This window comes from Ascaphus truei, chromosome 6 (genome assembly GCF_040206685.1).
Source record: "Ascaphus truei isolate aAscTru1 chromosome 6, aAscTru1.hap1, whole genome shotgun sequence".
Classification (NCBI taxonomy): Eukaryota; Metazoa; Chordata; class Amphibia; order Anura; family Ascaphidae; genus Ascaphus; species Ascaphus truei.
In genome coordinates, this window is record NC_134488.1 from 107,982,158 (window position 1) to 108,006,370 (window position 24,213).

General features: G+C 43.5%; 2 protein-coding genes across 3 annotated transcripts in view; one reads left to right on the forward strand and one right to left on the reverse strand.

The window, feature by feature from the left end:
* The window catches only part of TSKS (testis specific serine kinase substrate), a 76,610-nt gene that overhangs the window by 1,186 nt on the left and 51,211 nt on the right, over positions 1 to 24,213 (forward strand). The window contains exon 2 of the mRNA XM_075605686.1: positions 6,840 to 6,878. The gene's annotated coding sequence lies outside the window, so the exon portion shown is untranslated. The remainder of the gene's footprint in view (positions 1 to 6,839; positions 6,879 to 24,213) is intronic.
* LOC142497630 (testis-specific serine kinase substrate-like) lies at positions 238 to 22,984 on the reverse strand. 2 transcript variants are annotated; one of them, XM_075605687.1, is made up of 10 exons: positions 22,764 to 22,984; positions 20,850 to 20,948; positions 16,877 to 16,960; positions 15,658 to 15,738; positions 12,204 to 12,535; positions 11,579 to 11,773; positions 7,719 to 7,859; positions 5,497 to 5,629; positions 3,761 to 3,885; positions 238 to 421 (listed from the first exon to the last, which is right to left on the reverse strand). In XM_075605687.1, the coding sequence occupies exons 1-10, from the start codon at positions 22,959 to 22,961 to the stop codon at positions 244 to 246; spliced, it is 1,566 nt and encodes a 521-aa protein (XP_075461802.1). In that variant the 5' UTR covers positions 22,962 to 22,984; the 3' UTR covers positions 238 to 243. The 2 variants fall into 2 exon arrangements, with proteins under 2 accessions (XP_075461802.1, XP_075461803.1); XM_075605688.1 differs by lacking the exon at positions 22,764 to 22,984 and adding an exon at positions 21,614 to 22,039.

Here is a 24,213-nt window from a genome sequence, read left to right on the forward strand (position 1 = left end):
AGATCAAATGTATTGTAAGGAACCACAACCCTCTCTAATAGCGCGTCTGAGATCAGATGTATTGTAAGGAACCCCAACCCTCTCTAATAGCGCGTCTGAGGTCAGGTTGTAGGGAACCCTTTAGGGATACCTGGGGAACCCTGGTTGAAAAACACTGACATATGCATATCTTTTTGACCTTGACCATGAAACAGACCAGCACAAAGAAACATCACTCTAAAGCTTGTTCTTCAAGCATTCATTTTATTCTTTGGTTGTATCGTCATCGCACTGATCATTTCTTTCCAGACAGGAGCATGGTCCCGGAGATATAGTATTGCTGGCTTCAAGTAGAGGAGAATACTTATTTAAGCATAGTTTAGATAGTTGTTCTTGGAGGGAGCATATTTTTATAGTGATGTTATCCAAAACCGGCTTGGCCCTGCAACAAGAAATACTGTTATAGCAAGAATCCTATATTGGAAAACGTAAAGGTTGCAAACATCAGCTTTAAAAGGACTTGGCATTCATACTGTATACTAACTTGCGCGCGTGTATGTATATATATATATATATATAGCTCAAACCCGTTATAGCGCAATCCGCTATAACGCGAATCCGCTTATAACGCGGTATTAACCTGGCTCCCCCTCCACAGATCAACTGCTGCAAATGCGGGTAAGTGCTGCTGTGGGGGAGGATAGAAGGGAGCTGGCCGGGGACTCAGACAGCTGACATATACCCGCTCTCCTCCTCCCCGCCCCCCGCCACAGATCAACTGCTTCAGATGCCGGGTAAGTGCTGCTGTGGGGAGGGGGGCCTGCCTCTGCGACGCTGGGCTCAGGGAGAGCTGGGAGAATTATCCCAGCTCTCCCCCTTCGGCGGGCGCGGAGTCCCTGATCACGGCGGCCATTTTTTTTTAAATGAGCGCGACCCTGGTTATAACGAGGTCTGATCAGGTGGCCCCCCGAGGACCGTGTTATAACGGGGTTCAGCTATATATATATATATATATATATATATATATATATATATATATCTTGTAAACACGTTCACATGTCTTGGACAGGTCTGCAACCCTGCTTTTCGCTATGATCACCTAGCATACAGTGCTTCCACTACAGCAAGGGATTCTGGGAAATGACATGCAAATGAGCACAGTGCCACCTTTTGTCTCAAAAGGAGACATGGAACCCTTAAGCCAATGCTTGCTGTTTTAAATGCAGCTTTTAAACATCGGATGAGATGCAAAGACAGTGAACCCACTCACAGACAGACTGTTTCAACTTTGTGGGTCTCGTCAGTGTGAGGTTGGTTGTACTGGCTTTGCAATTTGAGACATGAGTAGGTCTTAACCAAACATAAATTAGGTTATGGTGGGTGAAAAGATGGTGTATGCTAGAGGGTTTTTAGTCACATTTGCACCCACCATAACCTAAAGTGTATGTGTGTGTTTACTGTATGTTCATTTGCATGTCTAAGGCTAAGGCCCCGCTGCCTCAGACCACGCGCCCGCACTGCAGACAGGCGGTGCGTGGAGAGGCACTTGAGGCTTTCCGCGGTCCAAAGGGAGCATTTTTGCGAGCAAGGGGGGCGGGGGGGCAAACGGGTCGGGGGGGCGCAGCCATGACACGACACAAGTTTTTCCCTCTTCCGTGTTTGAAAATAATGTGCTCCCATTGGCTAGCACTAGCTGGCTTGCCATTGGTTGATGGGAGCCAGTCTGTGATTGGCCCCTTCGCGTACCATGTGATGCGTCGCCGCACGGGAACACAATCCTCGTGTATCCCCTGCTGGCTGACGCGTCACAACACGTAGTAGGTTGGCAGTGAGGAGGGACTGGGACCGGATCGTGAGACTACAAGTTAATGGTGAGTAGCGGCTGCGCGCTGCCGGGCGCAGCGGGACCCAGCCCTTAGACAGGTCTGCAACCCTGTCTTTCACCACTATCGCCCAGCACACAGCACTTCCACTGCAGCAAGGGATTCTGGGAAATGACATGCAAATGAGCACACAGTGCCACCTTTTGTCTCAAGCTCATATTACACGAGCAACCCTTAAGCCAATGCATGCTGCTTTAAACACAGCTTTTAAGCATAGGCTGGGGTGAGATGCAAAGACAGTAAACCCACTCACAGACATGTTTCAACCTTGATGGGTATGGATGTGTTTAAAGCAGCATGCATTGGCTTAAGGGTTGCTCGTGTAATATGAGTTTGAGACAAAAGGTGGCACTGTGTGCTCATTTGCATGTCATTTCCCAGAATCCCTTGCTGCAGTGGAAGTGCTGTGTGCTGGCGATAGTGGTGAAAGACAGGGTTGCAGACCTGTCTAAGATATGCAAATGAACATACAGTAATATTTCCATTTGCTATATGCTTTACTGTGGAGGGTTTTTGTTACTTTTTACCCACCATAACCTTAATAATGTGTGGTATATATATATATATATATATATATTTTGAGGTAAATGGTAAATAAATGCAACTTGCATTTATCAAAGAAAGTCATAGTACTTCTGAAGTGGTCATTCGTCCTTGCCTTGAGTTAAGATTGTTGCTTCTACGAGTGAATGATTATAGTGATGCTTAATATTACTAATTATGAAGTAGCAAATAAAAATACCACTTTTAGTCTTAGACAGGTCTGCCCTACCATTATCTCTTAGCATACAATGCTTCCACTGCAGCCAGGGATTCTGGGTAATGACATGCAAATGACCACTCACAATTAGTCACTGTTTACTTCTTATTCATTTTAACATGGACCCCTATAAGCTGTTTGCCTGCTGTATTAGGCTAAGGCCCCGCTCCCAGAGTCAGCGTGCCCACCCTGCATACAGGCGGCGCGCTGACATACACAGACCGCGATATGCGGTCTGTAGGGAGCGGGAGGTGGGAGGCATGAGCGGGAGGGGGCGTGGCTTGACCGGAGGGACCCGCTACTCTTCCCCCGCTCCTCCACGGGCTCGTGCTGGAGCTGACAAGCAACACACACACACACACATACACACACGCAGGCACTCATACACACACGCAGGCACTCACACACACATACACACACACACACACACACACAGAGGCAGGCACTCATACACACACACACACACACACACAGACAGAGGCACGCACTCACGCACTCAGGCACACACATACAGAAACACAGATAGGCACTCAGGCACACACAAAACACAGACAGGCACTCAGACACACATAGACAAACACAAACACAGACTGCTTTCCCTCCCCGCTCCCTGAAGTCTCCCCTCCTCCCGAAGCCTCCCCTCCTCATTGGCTCACAGCCACACCACGTGACGCGTCGACGCTAGGGATTACAATTCTCTTGTATCCCGTAGCGGCTAACGCGTCACAGCGTGTAGTAAGCTGTGCAGCCAGGGGGGACCGGGACCGGCTCGGGAGGATTCCCCTGCTGGTGGGGAACGCCCGACCCGCCGAGCGCCGCGGGACCGAGGCCTTACACAGCTTTTCAGCACAGCCTGGGTTAAAAAGTGCATAGCCAGTAACCCTACTAACAGACAGCTATTTGATGTAAAGAGTGACTCGCTGTGATTGAGTGCTCATTATATGATATTGGGGAAAGACAGGGTTGCAGACCTGTCTGGGACATGCAAAAGCACCACAAATGGTATTTTTATTTGCTTTGCCCTGTACTATGGTTTTTTTTTGTCACTTGTTTTATCCACCATATCTTTTGTAATGTCTAATTATGAAGTGATATTATCACCAAAGATGACGTTGCTGTTTCCATGCCAGACACTCACTCATTTTTCATCCGGTCGCTCAAAAGCATGTTTTGTAACGTTATAGCATCATCCTGCACCAGCCGCAGATCAGAACACAGAACCACTGCTTGCCTGTGTTCCTCTGCCATCTGCCCTTCCAAGTCCTTAGCAGGGAGAGAGAGGAAAGTAATGAAGAAACCAACAAAGCTTATCCCGCGTGTAATGACATTTTATATGAATGGTTGCTTTAGTAAAACTGGAGCTGTAGCAGAGGACTACAACCAGTGCTGAACTTTGGCTAAGGCCCCGCTGCCTCAGACCGCGCGCCCGCACTGCAGAAAGGCGGCGTGTGGAGAGGCACTTGACCACTATCTGCGGTCTGTAGGGAGCGGCGTGGTTGGAGCAGGTCCGAGGGGAGCGTGGTTGGAGCGATGGCTGCAGCGGGGGTCTCCCGGCTGCAGGAGGATGCTGCTGCTGCCGGCTGTATGCTGGAAGGTAAGCAGCTCCCCTCCCCACACATGCCCTCTGCTGCTCGCTCTCCGTGCTGCTCCCTCCCCCCGGTCGGTCCCCCCGTCGGTCCGTCCTCCCCCAACACACAACACACACATAGATACATATACACTTACATACACACACACTCCCCCCCCCCCCCCGTACCTTTTGGAGGTGAGGGAAGCTCTGACTGCTCCAGCCCCCGCCGTTGATAGGCTCACCATCGCACCACGTGACACGTCAACGCTAGGGATCTCAATTCTCTTGCATCCCCTGGCGGCTGACGCGTCACAGTGCGTAGTGAGCCATGCAGCGAGGGGGGACTGGGACCGGCTTGGGAGGATACCAAGTGATGGTGAGTAAAGTGGCCGCGCGCGCCGCCGGACGCAGCGGGACCCAAGTCTAACAGCTACAGGATGAGCAGCCTTTATTTACAGATGTTAGGGCAGTTACACTTTCCACATACTGTGTTACTATATATCCATCTATGCAACATGTGAGACCAAGGCTGAGCTCAGACAGAAAGCTACCTTGTGCACGTCCGCGCCTCTGTCTGCTGGGCGATGTGTGCTCATCCCCAGCAGACAGAATGACACGATTGGAGGACTTTAAAAAAAAAAAAAAAAAAAGTGCGTGTTTGTGATTGGCTGGCGAAGTACACATTACGTGGCTGGCGAAGTACACGTGACGCGGCTGCCGCTTGAAATGACAACTTCAGTTGTCTCCTTCAAGTGCAACGGCGTCAACGCTGTACTTCGCCGCCTGAGGTCGTTATCAGTTTGAACACAGTGAAAGAGTGGCGAACGTGCGCGCTCACGTAAGCGCACGCACGTCGCGTCGCTTTCTGTCTGAACGAGGCCCAAGAGAAGAAAGCTAAAGAACAATTAATATAAAGTTGATAGGAGGAGGCTGGCAAAACAAAACAAAATAAAGTGATTACAGGTGGTCCTCGGTTATCCGCTGGAATCCGTCCCGCAAACCGCCGTCGGATTGCGGATCCAATGTTAATCTGCGACGGTGAGCGTCGGGTAATCCGTTACGACGTCGGATAACACCGTCGGATAGCGAGGACCATTGTCCTATATATTGATGGTTCACCATGTTTTCAGCAATATAATTAATGTGAGTGTCTTTGTTTATTTAAGTGATTGTAAAACTACAGTGTAAGTGCATTGAAAGCAGAGCACGAATGTGACCCACGAGTGTATGAGAATGGCTGAAACCCAAAACAGCAGAAACAGCAATTTGTGTTATTCTTTTTAACCAGGTCTCCACCAGCTTACCAGTATTTTCTTCTGCATACTCTGACAATTGGTACATGTGTTATGCTGGTTGCAGCTTTTCATCTCCTCCAGCAGGGGGCTCAATGCCTGATCTATCACTTGTTTAATGGTGTTGATGTTAAAAGAACTGTTTCTGAAGGTGAAAGGGATAATTGATTTATAGGGACAGTTTAAAAAAGAAAAAATTACTTATCAGTGTAATTAGCTTCCTTAGAAATAAGTAAGACTTTTATTTTAAGGGGGATTGAATATTTAAATCTTGTTCTGGTCATCTGCCAGCCCATTATCTGTGTGACTATTGATGGCGCCATAATTACTTGGTAAACAAAAGAACAAAGCGAAGCCAGCAGTGTTAATGTTAAATATGTATTTTAGTGATGAGAAAATTTGCCAAACACCACACCATTACTTTTACAAACTATTGCAAAATACTTGTGCAATTTGTATAAAAATAATAATTTAAAAAAAGTTAAGGTGTCAATGAGCTAAAAAAAAAACCTGTTTGACTTCTAATGTCACTTTTGCCCTCGGCTGGAACGACTCCCCCTTTAAGTGACGTGTTTATTTGTTCTTCATTTGGTTTTAAATGGTCTTGAAAACAAAGTCTCTCAACATTAATGGGCATTTGGTAATAAATGTAACGTGGTACAATTATATGTGTGTATAAGGTAACTTTGTAAAACAAAATTACAGGAGACCACAGGAAGGATTAATTCTTCCCTATATTACACATACTGTTTTATTAGGATTGACCTCTGCTTTATACGTTCCCATACTGCAGACCCCTTGTTTGAGGACCACTATATTTACTTTGTTGCTGAATATATATTAAATGTATTTAAAACACATATGAAATGTACTGGACCTGTACCTAAAAATCAGCCGTTAGTGGTGGTAGAGATACTGGACTCTTCCTCACCAGCTACGGAGTCTTCAGAGGGCCAAAAACCCTACGCGTTTTGCCTACTTTCCAGTTCGGCTTCCTCAGGGGTTGTGGATCCACAAAAGTAGGCAAAACGCGTAGGGTTTTTGGCCCTCTGAAGACTCCGTAGCTGGTGAGGAAGAGTCCAGTCCCTCGTGAGCCACCGTACCCTGCTGCACGCGCAGACGCGGAAGTGCTGACTGTCGCCATTGAACAATGTGGATTGCAGTATCCTGGTGACAAACGGGGACTTACACCATGACTCTTTCGGTTCCAGAGGCAGTCCCAGAGTGGCGAGAGTGTGCCCTTAAAGCACTCATTGTGATTTACTTTTCGGGAGAATGTGTGTCCATCCCCCTTGAATCTAATCATTTGTGCATTAAAACTGTATTATGCTATGTACTCCTTTTTGTTTTTCAAGAGAGTCACGCGTGATCAGACCATCTTTTTGCAGACATAGGTGAGTGATTTGTTCACTTAACCACTTTCACACCACTTTCACTGGGTTAATCTTAGTAAAAGTTCATTGTGTGCCAGCACTCTATTGCGCTTTATATTTTTCCACTAACACTTTTACACGATATTCTTGATATCGTTTATTTAAAGCTGCACAGAGAAGCTTATTTTGTTTTAGTTTTGCGCTTCTCTATATCACTTATTGTTAGTGGTGGTATAAACTACAAGACTGCAAGAAAGAGCTGTAGGAAGTGAATTTTGAAATACTTTATAGACTACCACTAACGTCTTTTGGAAACACGATTGTTTCATGTCCACCACGGACCCAGCAGCTGCAGATGGAAATCAGCCTTCCTTTTTATGGCATTAAACACCCCCATCTTTCCTTTCCCTGTTACTAAAAAATATATTTTTATTTCTCTAGGCAGCACATATGAACTAGACCAGTGGTTTCCAACCTTTTTTTGGTTAAGGAACTCTATGTGATATTCTGAGAAACCCCAACCCTCTCTAATAGTGCATCTGAGATCAGATGCATTGTAAATTCATATTTGTAAATTGTATTTGGTGCAATTTTAAAATGACCTGAAAACTACAGGGAACCCTTTAGGCATGCCCGGGGAACCCACGGGTTCCTGGGAACCCTGGATGAAAAGCACTGAACAAGATAGCCAATTTGATTTCACTCTTCCACATAAAATACCACCCTTCCAATCTCTCTCATTCTCCTTATGTGTTATTATCCTAATTGAAAATGAATCACTAATTCAAATTCTATTTGGGTATGTTTAAACCCTCTATGAATCCACGGGGCACCTGTGTGCACGAGCTCTGTTTGTGTTACCTGGGTGCGGAGATCTCTGTTGTGTCTTGGATCCTCATTATGGTCAGGTGTCTGGACACCTCCTCCAATAATGGCTTCATTTGCCAAAAGGCGTCCAACTCGCTCCGGGTCTGTCCATAGCTGGAAGAGATTCTCTTAACGCTGGAAGAAAATACAAAGAGAAAAAAAATACACAGCAGTTGTAATCACTTTCAAAATGTAATCCGTCAGATCATAACTTAACATTTAGAGTATTATAACATGGCTCTCAAACTGTGGTCCCGAGTAGAGATGGGTGATTTATTTTTTCTTTCCGACTTTGATCAGCCTTGGATGGGTCGGTTCTTTTGGTCCGCAGATCAGTCTCAAAAAGGCAAATCCACATTTTTGGATTCTTTTATTTTATAGAGCAATCCGAAATCTGTGGCCAGATTGTTTGAAAATCTAAACACGGATGAATTCTGATTGGGGGGATATCTCTCGCGGATTAATCCGCGTGTGGATTTTTAACTTTCCGGCTACGTAATGTAGAATCCGCAAATTGGATTCTTAAAAATCCGTCCGGATTGTATGAAATGGCGGATTTGGATGGATCTGCACAGCTTTAGTGCCTAATCCGCAGACGGATATGGTCTATTAAATCCAGGAAATTCCGGGAAACGGATTTGAACTGGTTCGTCCATCGCTAGTCCCCAGACAAAGGGTGGTACCCAGATACTGTAGTGATAGTCCCCTTAAGCATTACACAATTTCACCGTTTGTCCGTGTGGGTTGGGAAATGAGTTGTGATAGGTTAAGTGACTTGAGTTGTATCTGGATTTTGTGGTTTTTAGGGTCAAGCCAATTGAAGTTGAAATCCCCAAGAACTAGCAGCTCACTCTTCTCATTCAGAGAGGAAATGGAGCCAAGAAACTGGGTGATATCAGTCAGGGATTGTAGTCCCCTTAAGCATTACACAATTCACTCAAGGCTGAGTTTATACTCCGTGCTTTTGTGCTCGTGCGCGGACGGCAAAAACAAATTTCAGACTCCCTATGAGGCCGCTCATATTGCTCGCGAACGCACACGAAGGAGCATGATGGCGGGTCCGTGTTTACAAAAGACAAAGATTTTTTGTCTTTTGGCGCGGCGGCCACGTCACGGCGGCGGTTCAGCCAATGAGGGCGAACCAGCCGGGTAACGTCACGGCCGCGCCACCCATCGCCTAAACATTGCCTTCCAGGAGAGTTTACAGATCGCTTGTGCTAGATCCGCACTGCACGGTATGCGCTCGCACTTTCACAAGCAAGCGGAGTGTATAATCCCAGCCTAAGGCTTCTCTCTCCCGATGCCTCTGCATACAATGTTACTACAAAATGATGTATTTCAGATAACTGGTCCCAGTATTGCGTTTTAGATATATTGTTCATATAAATAAATATATTGGTGTGCAGAGCTTAGTAAAAGTATGGTGGTCTGCAATATGTAAAAGTTTAAAACTGGTTAGAAACACAGAAGTGCCCAAATATAGTGCAAGGAAAAAAAAAAATATATATATATATATATATGTAACAGGGTATGTCCCATTATGCCTTTATTTCCCCCTGTTATGTAAGTCCTGTTAGCTGCAGGCAGTAACAGGTTAAATCTATGGGCTCTTGACCCCCCCCCCCTTGTGCCCCTATTATGAGTGATAGAAGTAAGGTGGTGACTCATGGCCTGTGTAAGCCTATCGGATAGGTATAGACCATGAGACCGTCCCTTCTTGATCCTCCTAGGAGGGTGTGACCAAGTTAGCTTTAGTCCTGCTTCTGCTCTTGAGGAGAGAGGAAGTCCTGTTCCTGCTCTTGAAGAGAGAGGAGGCAGAGAGCTGTCAGTCTCTCCTATGGCAGGATGAGCGTGCTCACCCTCAGTCTTTGGACTGAGGGAACATCAGATTCAGTCACAGTGGCCCTGTAAGACCAAGGGCCTTCACCAGCCAGAAGTCTGGGACCTCTGAGACTCTGCATCACTGTATGAAGATCTGCAGTGGATGCCTGCCATGCTGAATAAAGACCCTTGTTATGACACTCCAAGTATCAGTCCTTGGGCAGGAGGGAGGAGTATGCAGTAGTGGGGGCTGACTTCTGGACACCCTGGAACCCATTACGGCTGGAGGCGCTGAACACCAAGAGAACGAACCTAAGCCTGTCCTGATCTCCACTACATCGCAGGTATTGCACCACACACTAGGTGCATAGGCTGTGTAATCTCCCAGAGTGTGTGTGTTCAGTGCTACATATATATATACTTCCCACACTTACAGTAAAGGTTATTCATTAGGGCACGTCTGGTATTTGTTTTTAACTAGTTTTACCTGCAGTGTAGCTCACACCTAGCGCATATAGTGCTTCTAAATGTTAGCCCGTAGGCACCTCACACATCCCATGCTATTGAGCAGCATTGTTTTTCCTCTTTTCTCTATGCAGTGGAGGAAATACAAAGGACACTGTATAACATTGGTAGTGTAGGAACCTGCTGCAAGGATCTAGCGTTACATGGTTGCCGCTTAACAAGTATTGGCCAAAAGATGGAACTCAGTGACCCATACGTATGAGAAGAAAACACATATAGAAACAAACTAAATAATTTGCCATATTGGACGTGCATTGGGGCTTCTTTGATTACTGTTTTATAATTTACATCACTTTCCCAGTAGCATCCAGTTGGGATAATTAAATATATAATACAATGGGACTGTGTTAATAGCTAAGATTGTGTACATCTAATTTCCAAAAAGGTGCATCACGTATAAAGTCTTCATACAGGAAGCGTCATTTGTTGTTGGAAATAAGGCATTCCTCATGTTGCATAACCGATTTAATACTATTTTAATTAAAACCAATTTGTGTTTTTTTTTTACATTTAGAACTAGTCTGAGTAAATATCAATTATTAGTGTAATATTAATAGTAGAATACATTTTGTAACTTATACAATGCGTCAAATACATTTTGAGGTGTGGCATAGCAACCTAATTTTGAATCTTTTTACGGTTTATGCCGAGTCGAATTCGGAGGGTGATTTTTTTACGCACTTTTAAAACTGTTTTCTGACACACATAAATATCCTTGTGTGTGTGTGTGTGTGTGTGTGTGTGTGTGTGTGTGATTGTAAACGCCATTTACATCTGTATGCCAGGCACATACATTTTTATGCGCCAAGACAAATGACGAAAATAATTTCACGCAGTTGAAATGGAGTTTGACGTACGCCTCAAAAAACAGCCTGCGATGCTTAGTACAAACGTCCAAAATAGTGTTAGTGCTAAATGAGGTTGTACAGTATCTATCAACCCCAAAATGTATTTGTAGCAGCAGGATATTCTATTATATTGCTTAACAAAAGGTATTCTTTTCACAGTATGGCTATCTCATAAATAATATGACACTAATAATTTATATTTAGTAATACTAGTTATAAATATTTCTGTTTATTTAAAATTGTACCAATCGGGTATTAAACATAAGGGATGCATCGAAAAATCATTTCAAACAAGTGTGCGCGCATGCGCTCACACAGTGTCCACACTAAAAGAGACACGGACATTATGTAAGTAAACGCACTGCGCCTCTCTTATGGTGAACACCCTGTATATACTGTGTATGACGCACATTTTTAGAAGGTTTGTATTACTTTTTAGCACTTAGATGTTGGACTCAACACAAATTATAAATCAAAAATTGGACGTAGGCCTTTTTGAACCCACAACATCCTGGAGAAGTGTATATTTGTTGTAGGTTATTACCAGTAGCTGAGCGGCAGTGAGGGAGTTTGCATGGTAATACACGGAGGGCTAGTTTTAGCAGAGAAGATTCTATTTCACTTCTATAATTGACATGAAAGATAGATAACACGAGTTACAGGGAATAGATTCCGTCCATGTTGGCTTGCAGCTCCTGGATATTTTCCATCATATGTCTTTGCTCCTTCTGAGTGCGCTCCCACTGGGACAGAAATGAGTCAAAGCGGGTACTCGTGTGGAAGACCGTCATGTGTTCATTCTTATGGGACAGAATCTCTCTTTCATATTTGGCATGAAGTTGGACTATGCTGTCCCTGCAAAGATAAGCAGTATTTACGTACACATGTAAAAATAATCCTTTATTCTTACATACGGCTATAAGTGATTGAATCGCTGATCGTAGTGAAATAATATCATGGTGGCAAATTAGCGCCACAAAGCCCGCCTACTCTGCCCATTGGCACATACATAGTGTAAACCTGTGAAAAACCTCATCCATATCTTGAGCGTGCCAGATGCAATCTTCTTTTTCATTCTATGACTAAAATACATGTGGTCAATGGATTCACACCCACGCCCCCATGAGAGACTCTGCTGCCATCTTCACCTCTGATTTACCCCATTGTTCTCAGGGAGGGCGGCATCATATTCAACTATAGGCTCCTCTGGCAGGAAAAAGGTTAAGAACTGTGTGACATTCCTATGTAAAATTTGTACCAACTTGGTTCCCTAAACATACTGTACCTTATCTCAGCCAGAGCAGCTACTATCTCCTTCATTTGCTGTGTCCCCAGGACAGCAACCTCTTTACCACTTCTTAACTTCTGAGCATCCATTTCCATGGTAAGCTGCAGCCCTCTAATAGAAATGAGAAGTGTGGCTATGTCCTTGTTTAAGTCTGACTGTTGAGTGGTCTCAGTTCTGGCCCCAGCTCCTTGCAAACCTGCTTGACCAAGTGAAGCCTCGGCAGTGTGCTTGGCTATGCTAGCTGTGACTCGCTGTTCCAGGTCCTGCAGCTGCTTCTCCCTCTTCCCAAAGTGCTCTTGTACTTCCCGATACAAGTAATGTAATTTCTCCTGGAGAAAGTGACAGCATGTTTAGGCACATACAGTGATATCCCCATGTGCCCTACTTAGCTTTTACTAAGCGTGTTACAGGCAAAGTCCTCCCCTCACAACATTTACATTTCTACATAGAGCACTTCCACGTTACTAATGCTGAGTGCTCTCCTATAAGCAATCTCAGATTGTGTACTTTTGAGAACCTCTATCAATGTAGAAAGAAAACAAATAATAAGTGACCGAGAATGAAGCAAGAAATTAGTTACAATATAAAATGACGAATTAAAAGCAGTTGAAATGTACAATTAATGTAGAACAATAAATTAATGGAAGTTGGTGAAAGACAAACAAATTTAAAAAGTATTTGAATGTTCCCTTTTGTATGATTATTTTGCTCTAAATTTGAGAGGAAGATTGCTGTCAATCACAGAGTATTCTAGGTACAGATTAAATTTCTCAAGCGCCTTCTAATTCCTTTAGTTTTGAATACTCTGTAAGAGATGTGTGCAGAGGTACGCAATGGAGGCCGTTTAAAGTGAAACTAAAATTAGGCTTTATTGCGCCTGTACCTTTAACACAGCAAAAACTGTTAAAATAAGCAAAATAAAAGCCTACTCTGCTTTGGAGAATATCTACACATGTAGTCCAGTCCTCTCTAACTGGGTGGATAGCTAAGCTAATTACCACCCCCCCCCCCCAAAAAAATATATATATAAAAAAAAAATTGGGGGGGGGGAGGTAATTAGCTACACATATATACATATATACAGCAGTCCTATAAGTAAGTCTTATCTGTTTCTTGTAGATGTAGGGGAAAGCCTCTATGCTCTCCTGGGTCCGCACCCTTGTGTGCTATAGCAATATCAGGATCCAGGTTTAGAAGTCTGGTCCCCTTTGTCTTGCTGTCAGCCTGCAGTCCTTATGCAGCTCAAGACGTCTGTTGTTCCCCAGGTCAGCCCAGTTGTGGACTAGGGAATCTCTGGTCTGTCCTTCCTGGGTCAGCACCAATTGTGAGCTCAAGAATCCTCTTCCTGTGTCTCACATGACACTATTTCACAGAGCTCTGATTAGGCAGCTGGAGTCTGGTTGATTGCCTGGCTGCATTTAACCAGCTCTGCTGGATTTATGGGCATTTTCTTCAATAGGGAAAAGTCCCTGTTACATACCCCCATTACACTATTCCCTGTGGCAGGGGGGACAAGTCTAGTCATCAAGGGCCACCAACAGTTCAGGTGTTAAGGATATCCATGCTTCAGCACAGATGGCTGAGTTGCAGACCACCTTTGCTGAAGCAGGGCTTTCCATAAAACCTGTCCTGTTGGTGGCCCTTGAGGACTCGAGTTGGCCACTCCTGCCCTACATCCTTTCAGTGTGCAAAGACTGCACTGAAACATACGAGCGTATGTTTTCATGTATTACTCAAATTATTATGGTCCTGCTGATATATTTTTACATTGAGAGGTGGGTTTGCAAGGAAGGAGACTTAACCACTGTGCTTAAGAGATCGGCATCAGATACACAAAACTCATGTTTCATATATACAGTATGACTTTGATGCAGATCAATGCATATGAATATGTTCACTACATAATGACCAAACAGCATTTCTAGATACACTTAACCAGCTATGCAGACATTTAATAGTGACACTGTTACTTAAAGCAACATACATCCAAAGCAAGCAAAATCAACCAAAAAAAAGTGTGTTACGTCTTGCAGAATATCCCAGTGTACAGGAACATTAATGGTTTGTGTTACTCTATTGAAGAAATGCAGTGGGAGTTAAATTATATGATTGTTACATATGGTCTTTAATTAACAATAAACTCTTAACATTCAGCTCCTGTAAACCTCTGTCAGAATTCTGCCGCGGTTTGTCATTGCGAATATAATTTCCCTCTGCAGCCACCTGAAAGGTGAAACATTTTTTGTACCCTAAGTTGAGTACCAGGGTTACTGTCAATGTTTTATTAATTTTTCTATGTACGCAAAGTCATTTCTGCCAGACAATAACCCCCTCACTGCCAGGCGCACACATTGCTGGTGTGTGAGAGATGTATTTCGTTTGGTACTTTTAACAGACGTTACACAGGATGATCATATTCATTGATGCTGCATTTTTAGAGGAGCAATCCGGCCTAACTAACCTCCCTTTTTTGGAGCTGGGCGTCCTCCAGAGACGAAACGCACTATTTCCAGCTCTGGGGACCCGTTGGTTTCCGAGATACTGGTGTTACCAGTATTGCTTCCTGTTTTTTAAAGGGGATTTAAATGGCCATCCAATAGGAAGCCACAACCGATGTTACTTCTTATTAGCAGCCATTTTCTTTTCCCTGCGGAATATTGAAACCCAGTAACTTCACCTGTAAGTATCACGGAAACCCAGGGGTCCCAGAGCTGAAAATAAATATAGACGTTTGGCTCAGGGGATCACCGGTTCCCATCCTGTGAAAAGAAAAAAAAATGGCAAAAATGAGTAGGAGGAACGTCTCTTAACTGATGCATAAAAAGTGGAGAAAAATGTCAAGTAAAAAAAAAAGGTCAAGTAACTCCTCTCTTCTCTTATTTCTTATTATAACTCTCCCATAATTGCTCTAATAGACCAAAACACCCATTCTGAAGGTTTCAGAGATATCCCCCTGTATGGGCAATTTATAGAGTCGCTAGGGATTCTATTTGGGCCGTGAGACACAGGCACATACTGGTACTTTGGGAAGTTTAAATTAAGATGAGCACAGGAAAACATCAGGCTTTTCTAAGAGTTCCTACTGCCCACCAGGAGACAGAAATGACAAAACATGAGCCACAGTTCTATTTGATGATTAGGTTGTCTAACGCGCTGTTTGATCACCAAGAGGATTTCAGGCGGATGAGGCAGAAGAACATTAGATGGGGTGCGCAAACTGGGGGGCATGCCCCTCAGGGGCAGCGCAAGAATTTTCAGGGGGGGCACGGCAGTTGCAGAGGGCCCGCGCTCTTCCCCCAATGCATTTCAATTAATGCAGGCGGATCGCGTGAGGCCTCTGCGCACCCCTGCCTTAAGGGATGGAGTGCTGTTTTACATTTTTCACGCATTAATCACGCACACTATGACACAAACACTGTGTGTATCCCCACAGCAGTGATTTTCTGTTTACCTCTAGAGTACTATAATTCTGCTTCATAGCGTTGGTTTTGATCTCTGCTTCTTCCACAGACTTAACTTTCCTGCAGCTCTCCTGCATACAAAGAATCAGAATGAAGAAGAATCTGGTAGCGCTGATACAGACGCTGCACTCATTTTATTTATTCAATCTAACAAACAGCTAGAGGTGGCCAACTCCAGTCCTCGAGGGCCAGCAACAGATCAGGTATTAGAGAGATCCCTGCTTCAGTACAGGTGGCTCAGTCGATGACTCAAGCAGGGATATTCCTAATACCTGGCCTGTTGGTGGGATATTCCCGAATACCTGGCCTGTTGGTGGGGATATTCCGAATACCTGGCCTGTTGGATGTTGGTGGACCTTAAGGATCGGAAATGGCCACCCCTTGAGTTAGAGGCTGCTCCATTCACCTTTTCACGTAAACTGCAACTACAATACCAATAGGTCATTCTACTTTTTTTTTTAAATTACATTTTTTGTAGCATTATTATCAATTATAAAGCACCAACATGTATAATGGGAGTGAAATACAATATTAGGCATAACAAATAGCATTTCTGTTCGCACAACAGCACCAGGTCCCTGCTCCGATGATCTAATAATCTAAGAGGCGGTATTTAATACAAGTCAGTCATTCCCTAAAGTTGACGGCTTACATCTAGAGATAGCACATTTTTTGCCAGTGAAAATATGCTGCAAAAAATATAAGAAAAATATAAGAAAAAAAGGGCAAAAGTTGTAAAAGGTGAGGGGAAAAAAAGGTGATATTGAATTTAGTAGACTTGCCGTCAAGGCAATTTTAAAATTTAAAAAAATAAATAAAAAAGAATTCTCATGATAAATTGGACAATTTTCAGTTTAAAAGTTTGAACTTTTCGTGATGGTTGCGAGAGAAAAAAAAAGTGCGGACTGAATTTCGGTAAGTTCGCCCATCTGTATGAATTTCCATATTTCTCATAAACACCAGAGGATGTTGCATTTTGAGATGAAAAAAGGGAAAGAAAAGGCAATTTTTGTAACTTTTTGTCGGGCTGACTAAGTACAACTAATGCAATAAATTAGCAAAGGAGATATTTCAAGATAATGTATCTCTTTTGAGCATCCTTATTTTCACCATCTCTTTCACTTTTGAATAGGTTTTTGTTAATGTATTCACCTGTGCAAACATAACATGGATAACGTAGCACAGATATGGGCATCATATGTTACTTACCTCTAACAGGTTACAATAATTCTCCAACTGCTCAGCTTCCTCATGTCTCAGCTCCAGGTTCTCACACAGTGCTGAACACTCATTCTGTAACCACAAGCACAAGATCAGGGACATGAGGGAAGGTTGCAAACACTGCCACTAACAGCACAGTTTTTGGCCACAGATGGATATTTAGCTGTTAGATCTTGAAACACAGGTGAGGAGAAGAGATGGAAATGATTTTGTCTTTTCTTACAGGGATATAGTTAAAAAGAAAAGTGGTTCACAAGAAAATATGAATTAGAGCTGCACAAGATCATGTTTTGTAAATAATAACATAAAGATATTCACAGCAAAAACGTTTGTGAAAGATTACTGGTGCATTTCAGAGAGGGGTGACACACAGGGTATGCTTTCGTTGGAGGACTTTATTAAAAATGAGAATATCATGTGACGATATCTACTGTATATACTAAGAGTTGCATATGTGTAATCATGGCACAGAGTCGCATGCAATGAGGCCAGACATGTGAGGTCTAGCAGGTAATAAGGGACAGATATCCATTTGTCACTGAAATTTAGGAGCAAGGCGGTCCTACTTAGTCTCGTTCATGACTGCCTGAATCTCTTGATGTGACTCACGTGTGTCTAGGTACTAGAGAAGGGAAGTTCTAAGTGCATTTATATATTGAGGCAAATCTTAAACGTCGTTTGGTAGAAGTTTTTTTTACTCTGTCGTAAAAACCGTCATTCTCGAAGCTGATTTACGACGGGTGGGCTTACGTTGTTTCTTCGGGGGCAAAATAGTACATAAGATTTAGCAAAGTATTATGAAAATCAGATTTTAACAGAGGTGTGTTTTGGACCAAACATGTGATTTCTCATATTTACTATGCCTGTGACCTTGGGGAGAAAATCCTGATATATGGTAACGTAATGTACAGGGATTTCTGTTTTATCCTGTTATTTTGTTATTTTAAGAAACTGCATGCATTTACTGTAATGGTATGTTCTTATAATCCATTTCTGTAATCTAAGCATATATATATCATTAATAAGTGATGCTTTGGGGCTCTGAATGAACTGTTGCACGCTCTGGAGAGAGCATTTACATTTTTGGACACATTTTGCTGCAACAGATTTATGTGTGTTAAGTGCGAAGATTTCTATAATACACAGGGACCTGAGACCCTGGCAGATATATTAATTTATATAGATATATTAATTTTGCATATTGTATTTGTATAATTCTTGGGTGGTGGCAGCGTATAGATATGATTGCAATTGAGTAAGGAGTTAATATGAACTCATTGAAAGTACCTTGCGGAGGACAAAGGTGACTTGGCTAGAGTAGCCATGTATTAACCCTGGTTGCATATCTAAGTCACGTGCTCACTTGTGTGCTGTTTGTGACAGATGGTATATGGGGATAGATTGAGGGGAGATATTCTTCACTTGAAGGACCTTTGCGAAGGTGAAAAGTGGGCCAGCTAGAGAGCTGTGTATTAACCCTTGTGCTGTATACAGGCAACGTGTTCACAGGTGTGTCGTACGTGACAGCCATCTTTTCTTTGCATTAATCAATCCACAGGTCTGAGTTGGTGTATTTTTTCTGTCTAAGAAATTGTAAAGTACTTGATAAAAAGTTTTTGTACATTTCACAAATAAGAGCTGTATAGTAAATCACCTGAGGGATGCATAAAGCTAATGGTTCTTCGTCAGCTTTATATACATCAAGCCTTTCACTTGTCTCATGTGTTATTCTGGGGCAGAGGTGGCCAACTTCAGTCCTCAAGGGCCACCAAAAGGTCAGGTGTTAATGATATCCCTGATTCAGCACAGGTGGTTCATTCAGTGACTTAGTTGAAGACCACCCGTGCTGAAGCAGATATATCCTTAAAACCTGACCTGTTGGTTGCCCAGTGAGTAAAGACACTGACTTTGAAAAAAATGACAGAGTTTGAATCATACATATCCATACATATACCAAAAACCTCTGAAATAAAAGTATGGGAAGAAGTCCAGCTCAGAAGTAATGAGATATCTTCTCTTGAAGATGTGACATGCACAAGGTGTGACACTATTCTGCACGTTGTGAGGTGCAAACGCACTGTATGCTGAAGAACATTCCCTTCCCTGGTTCCTAGGAATCCTTAGCTGCTAAGGGTGTAGGTTTGGGAACCTAGTTCAATTCCCAGTGTCAGCTCCTTGTGACCTTGGGCAAGTCACCTTATCTCACTGTGCCTCACGCACCAAAACATAGATTGTAAACTCATCTCGGCAGTGACTGTGCCTGTAAAAATTCCTACATGCTGCGTACCACGCACTATACTGTAACTATACTGGAACTGTGACATGCTTTGGAGTTCCATTGGGAGAAAACAACTTTTTATGAAATAAAGTTGTTGTTATTGTCATTATTAGAAGTTATGGCATGTTTCTTACACCTTAGTCTGAGTAGATATGGGCGCATATCAAATGTGCTTGGAAAATTCATTTAGCCAATTTCTCTTAAATTAGCACAAAAGTGACAGTGCTCATAATTTTCTACAAAGTCACCAATATTCACTAGAATTTAGTAAAAAAAACAAACAAAAAAAAAACAGTATATAAAGGGTTATATGACTCGCAAACTGACCTTTTGATTTGCACATTTTTTGCAAAGAAAAGAAAGTACGTTTTCCGCCTGGTTCACAAACTACAGCGAACATTCTGCACATTTGTAATTCTGAAGCGGTTGCTTCGACCAAAGCGTTTTGTCATGCAGGTTACAGCGAGTGCAGTCATACAACCTTAGCTGCTAAGGATTCCTAAGGCCTGGGACCCGCTGCGCTCGGCGGCGCGGGCGGCTGCACGAGAGTACCCCACCAGCAGGGGAATCCTCCCCAGTCGGTCCCGGTCCCCCCTGGCTGCACAGCTCACTACACGCTGTGACGCGTCAGCCGCTACGGGATACAAGAGAATTGTAATCCCTAGCGTTGAGGCGTCACGTGGTGTGGCCTTGAGCCAATGAGGAGGGGAGGCTTCGGGAGGAGGAGAGGCTTCGGGGAGCGGGGAGGAGTGTGGAGGGACAGCAGCGTGAGTGCCTGTCTGTGTGTGTGTGTGTGTGTCTGAGTGCCTGTCTGTGTTTGTGTATGTGTGTGTCTGAGTGCCTGTCTGTGTTTGTGTATGTGTGTGCCTGAGTGCGTGAGTGCCTGCCTCTGTCTGTGTGTGTGTATGTATGTGTATGAGTGCCTGTGTGCGTGTGTGTGCGTGTGTGTGTGCGTGTGTGTGCGTGTGTGTGTGTGTGTGTGTGTGTGTGAGAGAGTGCCTGTGTGTGTGTATGAGTGCCTGTGTGTGTTGCTTTATTTATCTTCAATCAGCTGCTCCAGCCCGAGCCCGTGGAGGGAGGGGGGGGGTGAGTAGCGGGTCCCTCCGCTCAAGCCACGCCCCCCCTCCCGCTCAAACCTCCCACTCCCGCCCACCTCCCGCTCCGGCTCCCGCTCCCTACAGACCGCATATCGCGGTCTGTGTATGTCAGCGCCCCGCCTGTCTGCAGTGCGGGAGCGCTGACGGAGGGAGCGGGGCCTTAGCCTAAGAACCGGGGAAGGGAATGTTCTCCAACATAAAGTGCAGAATAGTGTCACACCTTGTGCATGTCACATCTTCCAGAGAAGACATCTCGCACTTCTGAGCTGGACTTCTTCCCATACTTTTATTTCAGAGGTTTCTGGTATAAGTATGGCCATTCATCGTATATATGTAATTATATCTTTCGAGGGTTAATAGTTTCCATTTTTAAATTTAAAATGACATGCACTGGCCGCGAACTATCATTGGCTGGTGCTTTAACATCATAGCATTGTATTATTTGTTATTTATATTATGTACTGTGTATTACTGCTGTGAAGCACTATATACATTAATGGCGCTATATTAATAAAGACATACATACATACACCAAGATTGTTTTGATAAGGAAGATGTAATAATTCAACGAGAAAAGTACACAGACCTTCAGGGTTTGAACATGCTGATTGATCTTGGAGCTTTTCTTTTTGAGGTCCGTTATGGAGTCCTTGGCTTTCGTTAGGCCTGAACTCGACGTCAAATCCTGCAATGGACAATAGAAAAATAACAATGAGCGCACATTTAGAGTCATGGAAAACAAATACTGTACATATTATCTGCACCCCTCCCTTTGTGAAGTATGCAGCTGGTAAAAGGATTTGCTTTACATTTATGGAAAACAAAGAACAATTCCTGCGCTCCTACAAACTGGGCTAAAATATATTAGTAACATTTTTACATTTAGAAGCTAAGTCTGGGTAACAAAGGAGTTATTTGGTTGCATCTTTTGATCAAAACATGATTCAAGCCTGCCACCCTTGTCAAGGTAGGCTCCGTTTAGCAGGTACCTACACTGAATATATGCAATTTCTTATTGTCCTGTGGACTAACCTTTGTGAAGTATGTGAAAGTGCCCCGAAGGGCTTAAATAAATAAAGCATATGCTCATTTGTGATTTAGTGCAGTTACAATCTGGCCAAAGCCAGTAACAAAGTTCCCTTATTATAAAGGCAAACTGTTGGTGCACAAGTATCCTAGTGTGAAATATTAATACTCACCTACTCTTCAGTGGAGGTGAGACTGACAATGAGGTGTATAATACCTTTATACTAATTGGAGAATTTGTAAGGACCTCTATCCTGAAAGGAGGAGTCATACACTTCCAAGGAACCGTTTAGTAAAACAGAAAACAGCTGAGCCAAAACCTACCCCTATGGCGGAATAACGAAAAGCAAGGAATCCACGCTCGTGCTGTCCCATGTATTCAACTGGATAGCTCCCTTGCAGCTGTGTATGCTGGAGCAACTCCCCAAGCGCTCCTAAATTGAGGTCCCCCAAAGGGGATCTCAAAAAGAAGAAAATGCACACACAGCGCACCAGGGATCAGTATTACAAATAACAATTGAATATCTGGTCAAATGACCACACATATCGTAACCAATAAACAACTGAATAGCACAATTACAAAAAAAGAGAATAATAACACAATGCACAACAATGAAATAAAATGCCAAATCCCTCCCCCACGTGGATACTGGACTGACACAAGCTTCTATGATGCCTACACCAAAAATCAAGTTTGCCTAAAAACCACTCAAATAGAGTGTTCCGCCACAGCAAAAGTGATTATAAGAACCACAGTGGGGGGGGGGGGGGGCAGATACTAACCACAAGTAGCAGAGCGGGTAGCAGTGGCTGGCGCTGATGTTTTGCGCTAGAGGCTGCTCATGTGCGTTTTATGACCCCGGCAGCCAATGAAATTGGTTCCCTTTGTGTCAGCGCTGTTATTAGTGTCCTGATTTCATTGGCTGCCGGGGACATACAATGATCGTGAGCAGCCTCTAACGTGAGCTCCTGACGAAGCACGCTGTTGCGAAACGCGTTGAGGACACGAGAGGCTGTTCAACGCGCTCACCCATTGGCTGGGACAGGAACCACGAAGCTTGAGCAGAGGAGAGTCCTGCCGAGTGCTGGTGCAGTCCGGATGCAACATCAGCGCCAGCCACGGCTACCCGCTCTGGATCTTTTTGTTAGAGCCGCGCATGCCGTCGCTCGCACCATGGCCACTGCCTTAGTTTCTAAATGTAAAAATATCACCAATATATTTCAGCCCAAGGAGCACATGGATTGTTCTTTAATGCACATTTACATTAGTCAACTGGAAGCATTGGTCACAATATGTGTTCTCAATGTAGTTTATTTTAAAGAATACTGTATACAGCTATAGGTGCCAACACGTAACCATATACTTTGCAGATTCACGGTGCCTGTGGCATCATTGGGGTTATTCAAGTTTTGGTAAAAATCAGAACAAAAGTTCGTAGAGAATATACTGCCAGCTGGATATGCATATGGTTACCAGAGATTCCACAGAAAAGGTCTCTTCTTCCAGCTCTGCCAGGGATTGAGGGGAAGTCTCTGATGTATTAGAGTTCACATCTGATTCAATGAAACTTTCCTCGCTCTCTGGGCTGTCATCTTGTTCCACCACCGCTAGATTTAGGACAGACACATTGGTAGAGGCAGACGAACGTTTGAGGTCAAGGCACCACTGCATACAACCATCTGCTTTGGGGACTTCCACTCTGTAGGGCGAGAAGAGCTCTATGAAGCTGAAATTGAAACACAAGCTATACAATGCAACGCAGATTATGGCTGGATTCACTGTTAGACCTCTAGAGAATCATTATATTATACAAATATATATATATATATATATAATAAAGCGGAGATATCATTTCACACTGATTGTGTATACCCAATATTGTTGTAGCGTTGTTATTCTTCAGTTTGCTGACATTTTTAAAGCAGCAGTTCATGCTGCCATTTTTTTTACATTTTTTTCCCCTTTAATATGTGCATCAATACAACCCACACAACGATAAGTAATTATCTAAGTTGCCGATCGATCTGCTCTCTTGTGATCGATCGGTGAAGATTCGGCTCGGGTTCACTAAATGGCTGTCAGTGCAGCAGAAGAGGACCAAAGATGCAAAGTTCTGTGGGAAAAATCATGTGATCAGACAGTCACTAGATACAATTGGTGCACTGCTTGAGAGGGGACAGGGCTCAAAAAGGGGTGTGCCAGAGCCTGTTTGAGAAGAGGAATGGGATGTGACTTTGTAAATTGTTCCTATAGAAACAAAAAGTGCTTGTTACATTATAATACATTAAAATGTCATTTCAGAGTTGTTTTTAAAAAAAATGTAACAAGTACTTTCTCATAGTACAGAACTGATTTATTAAAATAAAAAAAACACATGTAGGATATTGCTTGATCTGCAGCTTTAAGATGAGTTACTGGATAATTATTTCACAATATAAAGATGTAAAACAGTCTTAAAATAGCCTGGTTTTCAGTGGTCAGAATACTATTCAAGCGTGCATTCAATTATAGATAAAGGTTAAGTAACATAGTTACATAGAAGATGCGGTTGAAAAAAATATGTCCTAAATTTAGACCACAGATACTTATTCTATATTTGTAGAGATGAAATCTCCGGTTCCGACCCGTTCTCGAGGGATGCTCCATGGGCAGTCCGCTGGCTGCCCGCGGGAGAATGTATGCCTCCCTGTGGCGCGCGTTCAGCCGCTACTGCTTGTAAAAGCCGGGTGAAGCACTCGCACGCTTAACGTGTGTGCGGCGCGGTGGGGGGGGAGGAGGGTTCCTGTGCGGGAGCCACGAGGAGGACAAGACGGAAACAGAGACTTCATCTGTAATCCAGAGGAAGGTAACACAAAACCCCAGTGGAACATCATTCAATGATGTCTCATAAGGCGAAAAATAAATTCCTTCTTGACTCCAAATA

Coding starts and splice junctions, on each gene's coding strand:
- LOC142497630 (XM_075605687.1), bottom strand. CDS start 22,961: ATGCAGTGGTGCCTTGACCTCAAACGTTCGTCTGCCTCTACCAATGTG. Junction 20,949..22,763: donor CCTTTTCTGTGGAATCTCTG/GTAACCATATGC, acceptor TGTCCATTGCAG/GATTTGACGTCGAGTTCAGG. Junction 16,961..20,849: donor AGCATGTTCAAACCCTGAAG/GTCTGTGTACTT, acceptor TTGTGGTTACAG/AATGAGTGTTCAGCACTGTG.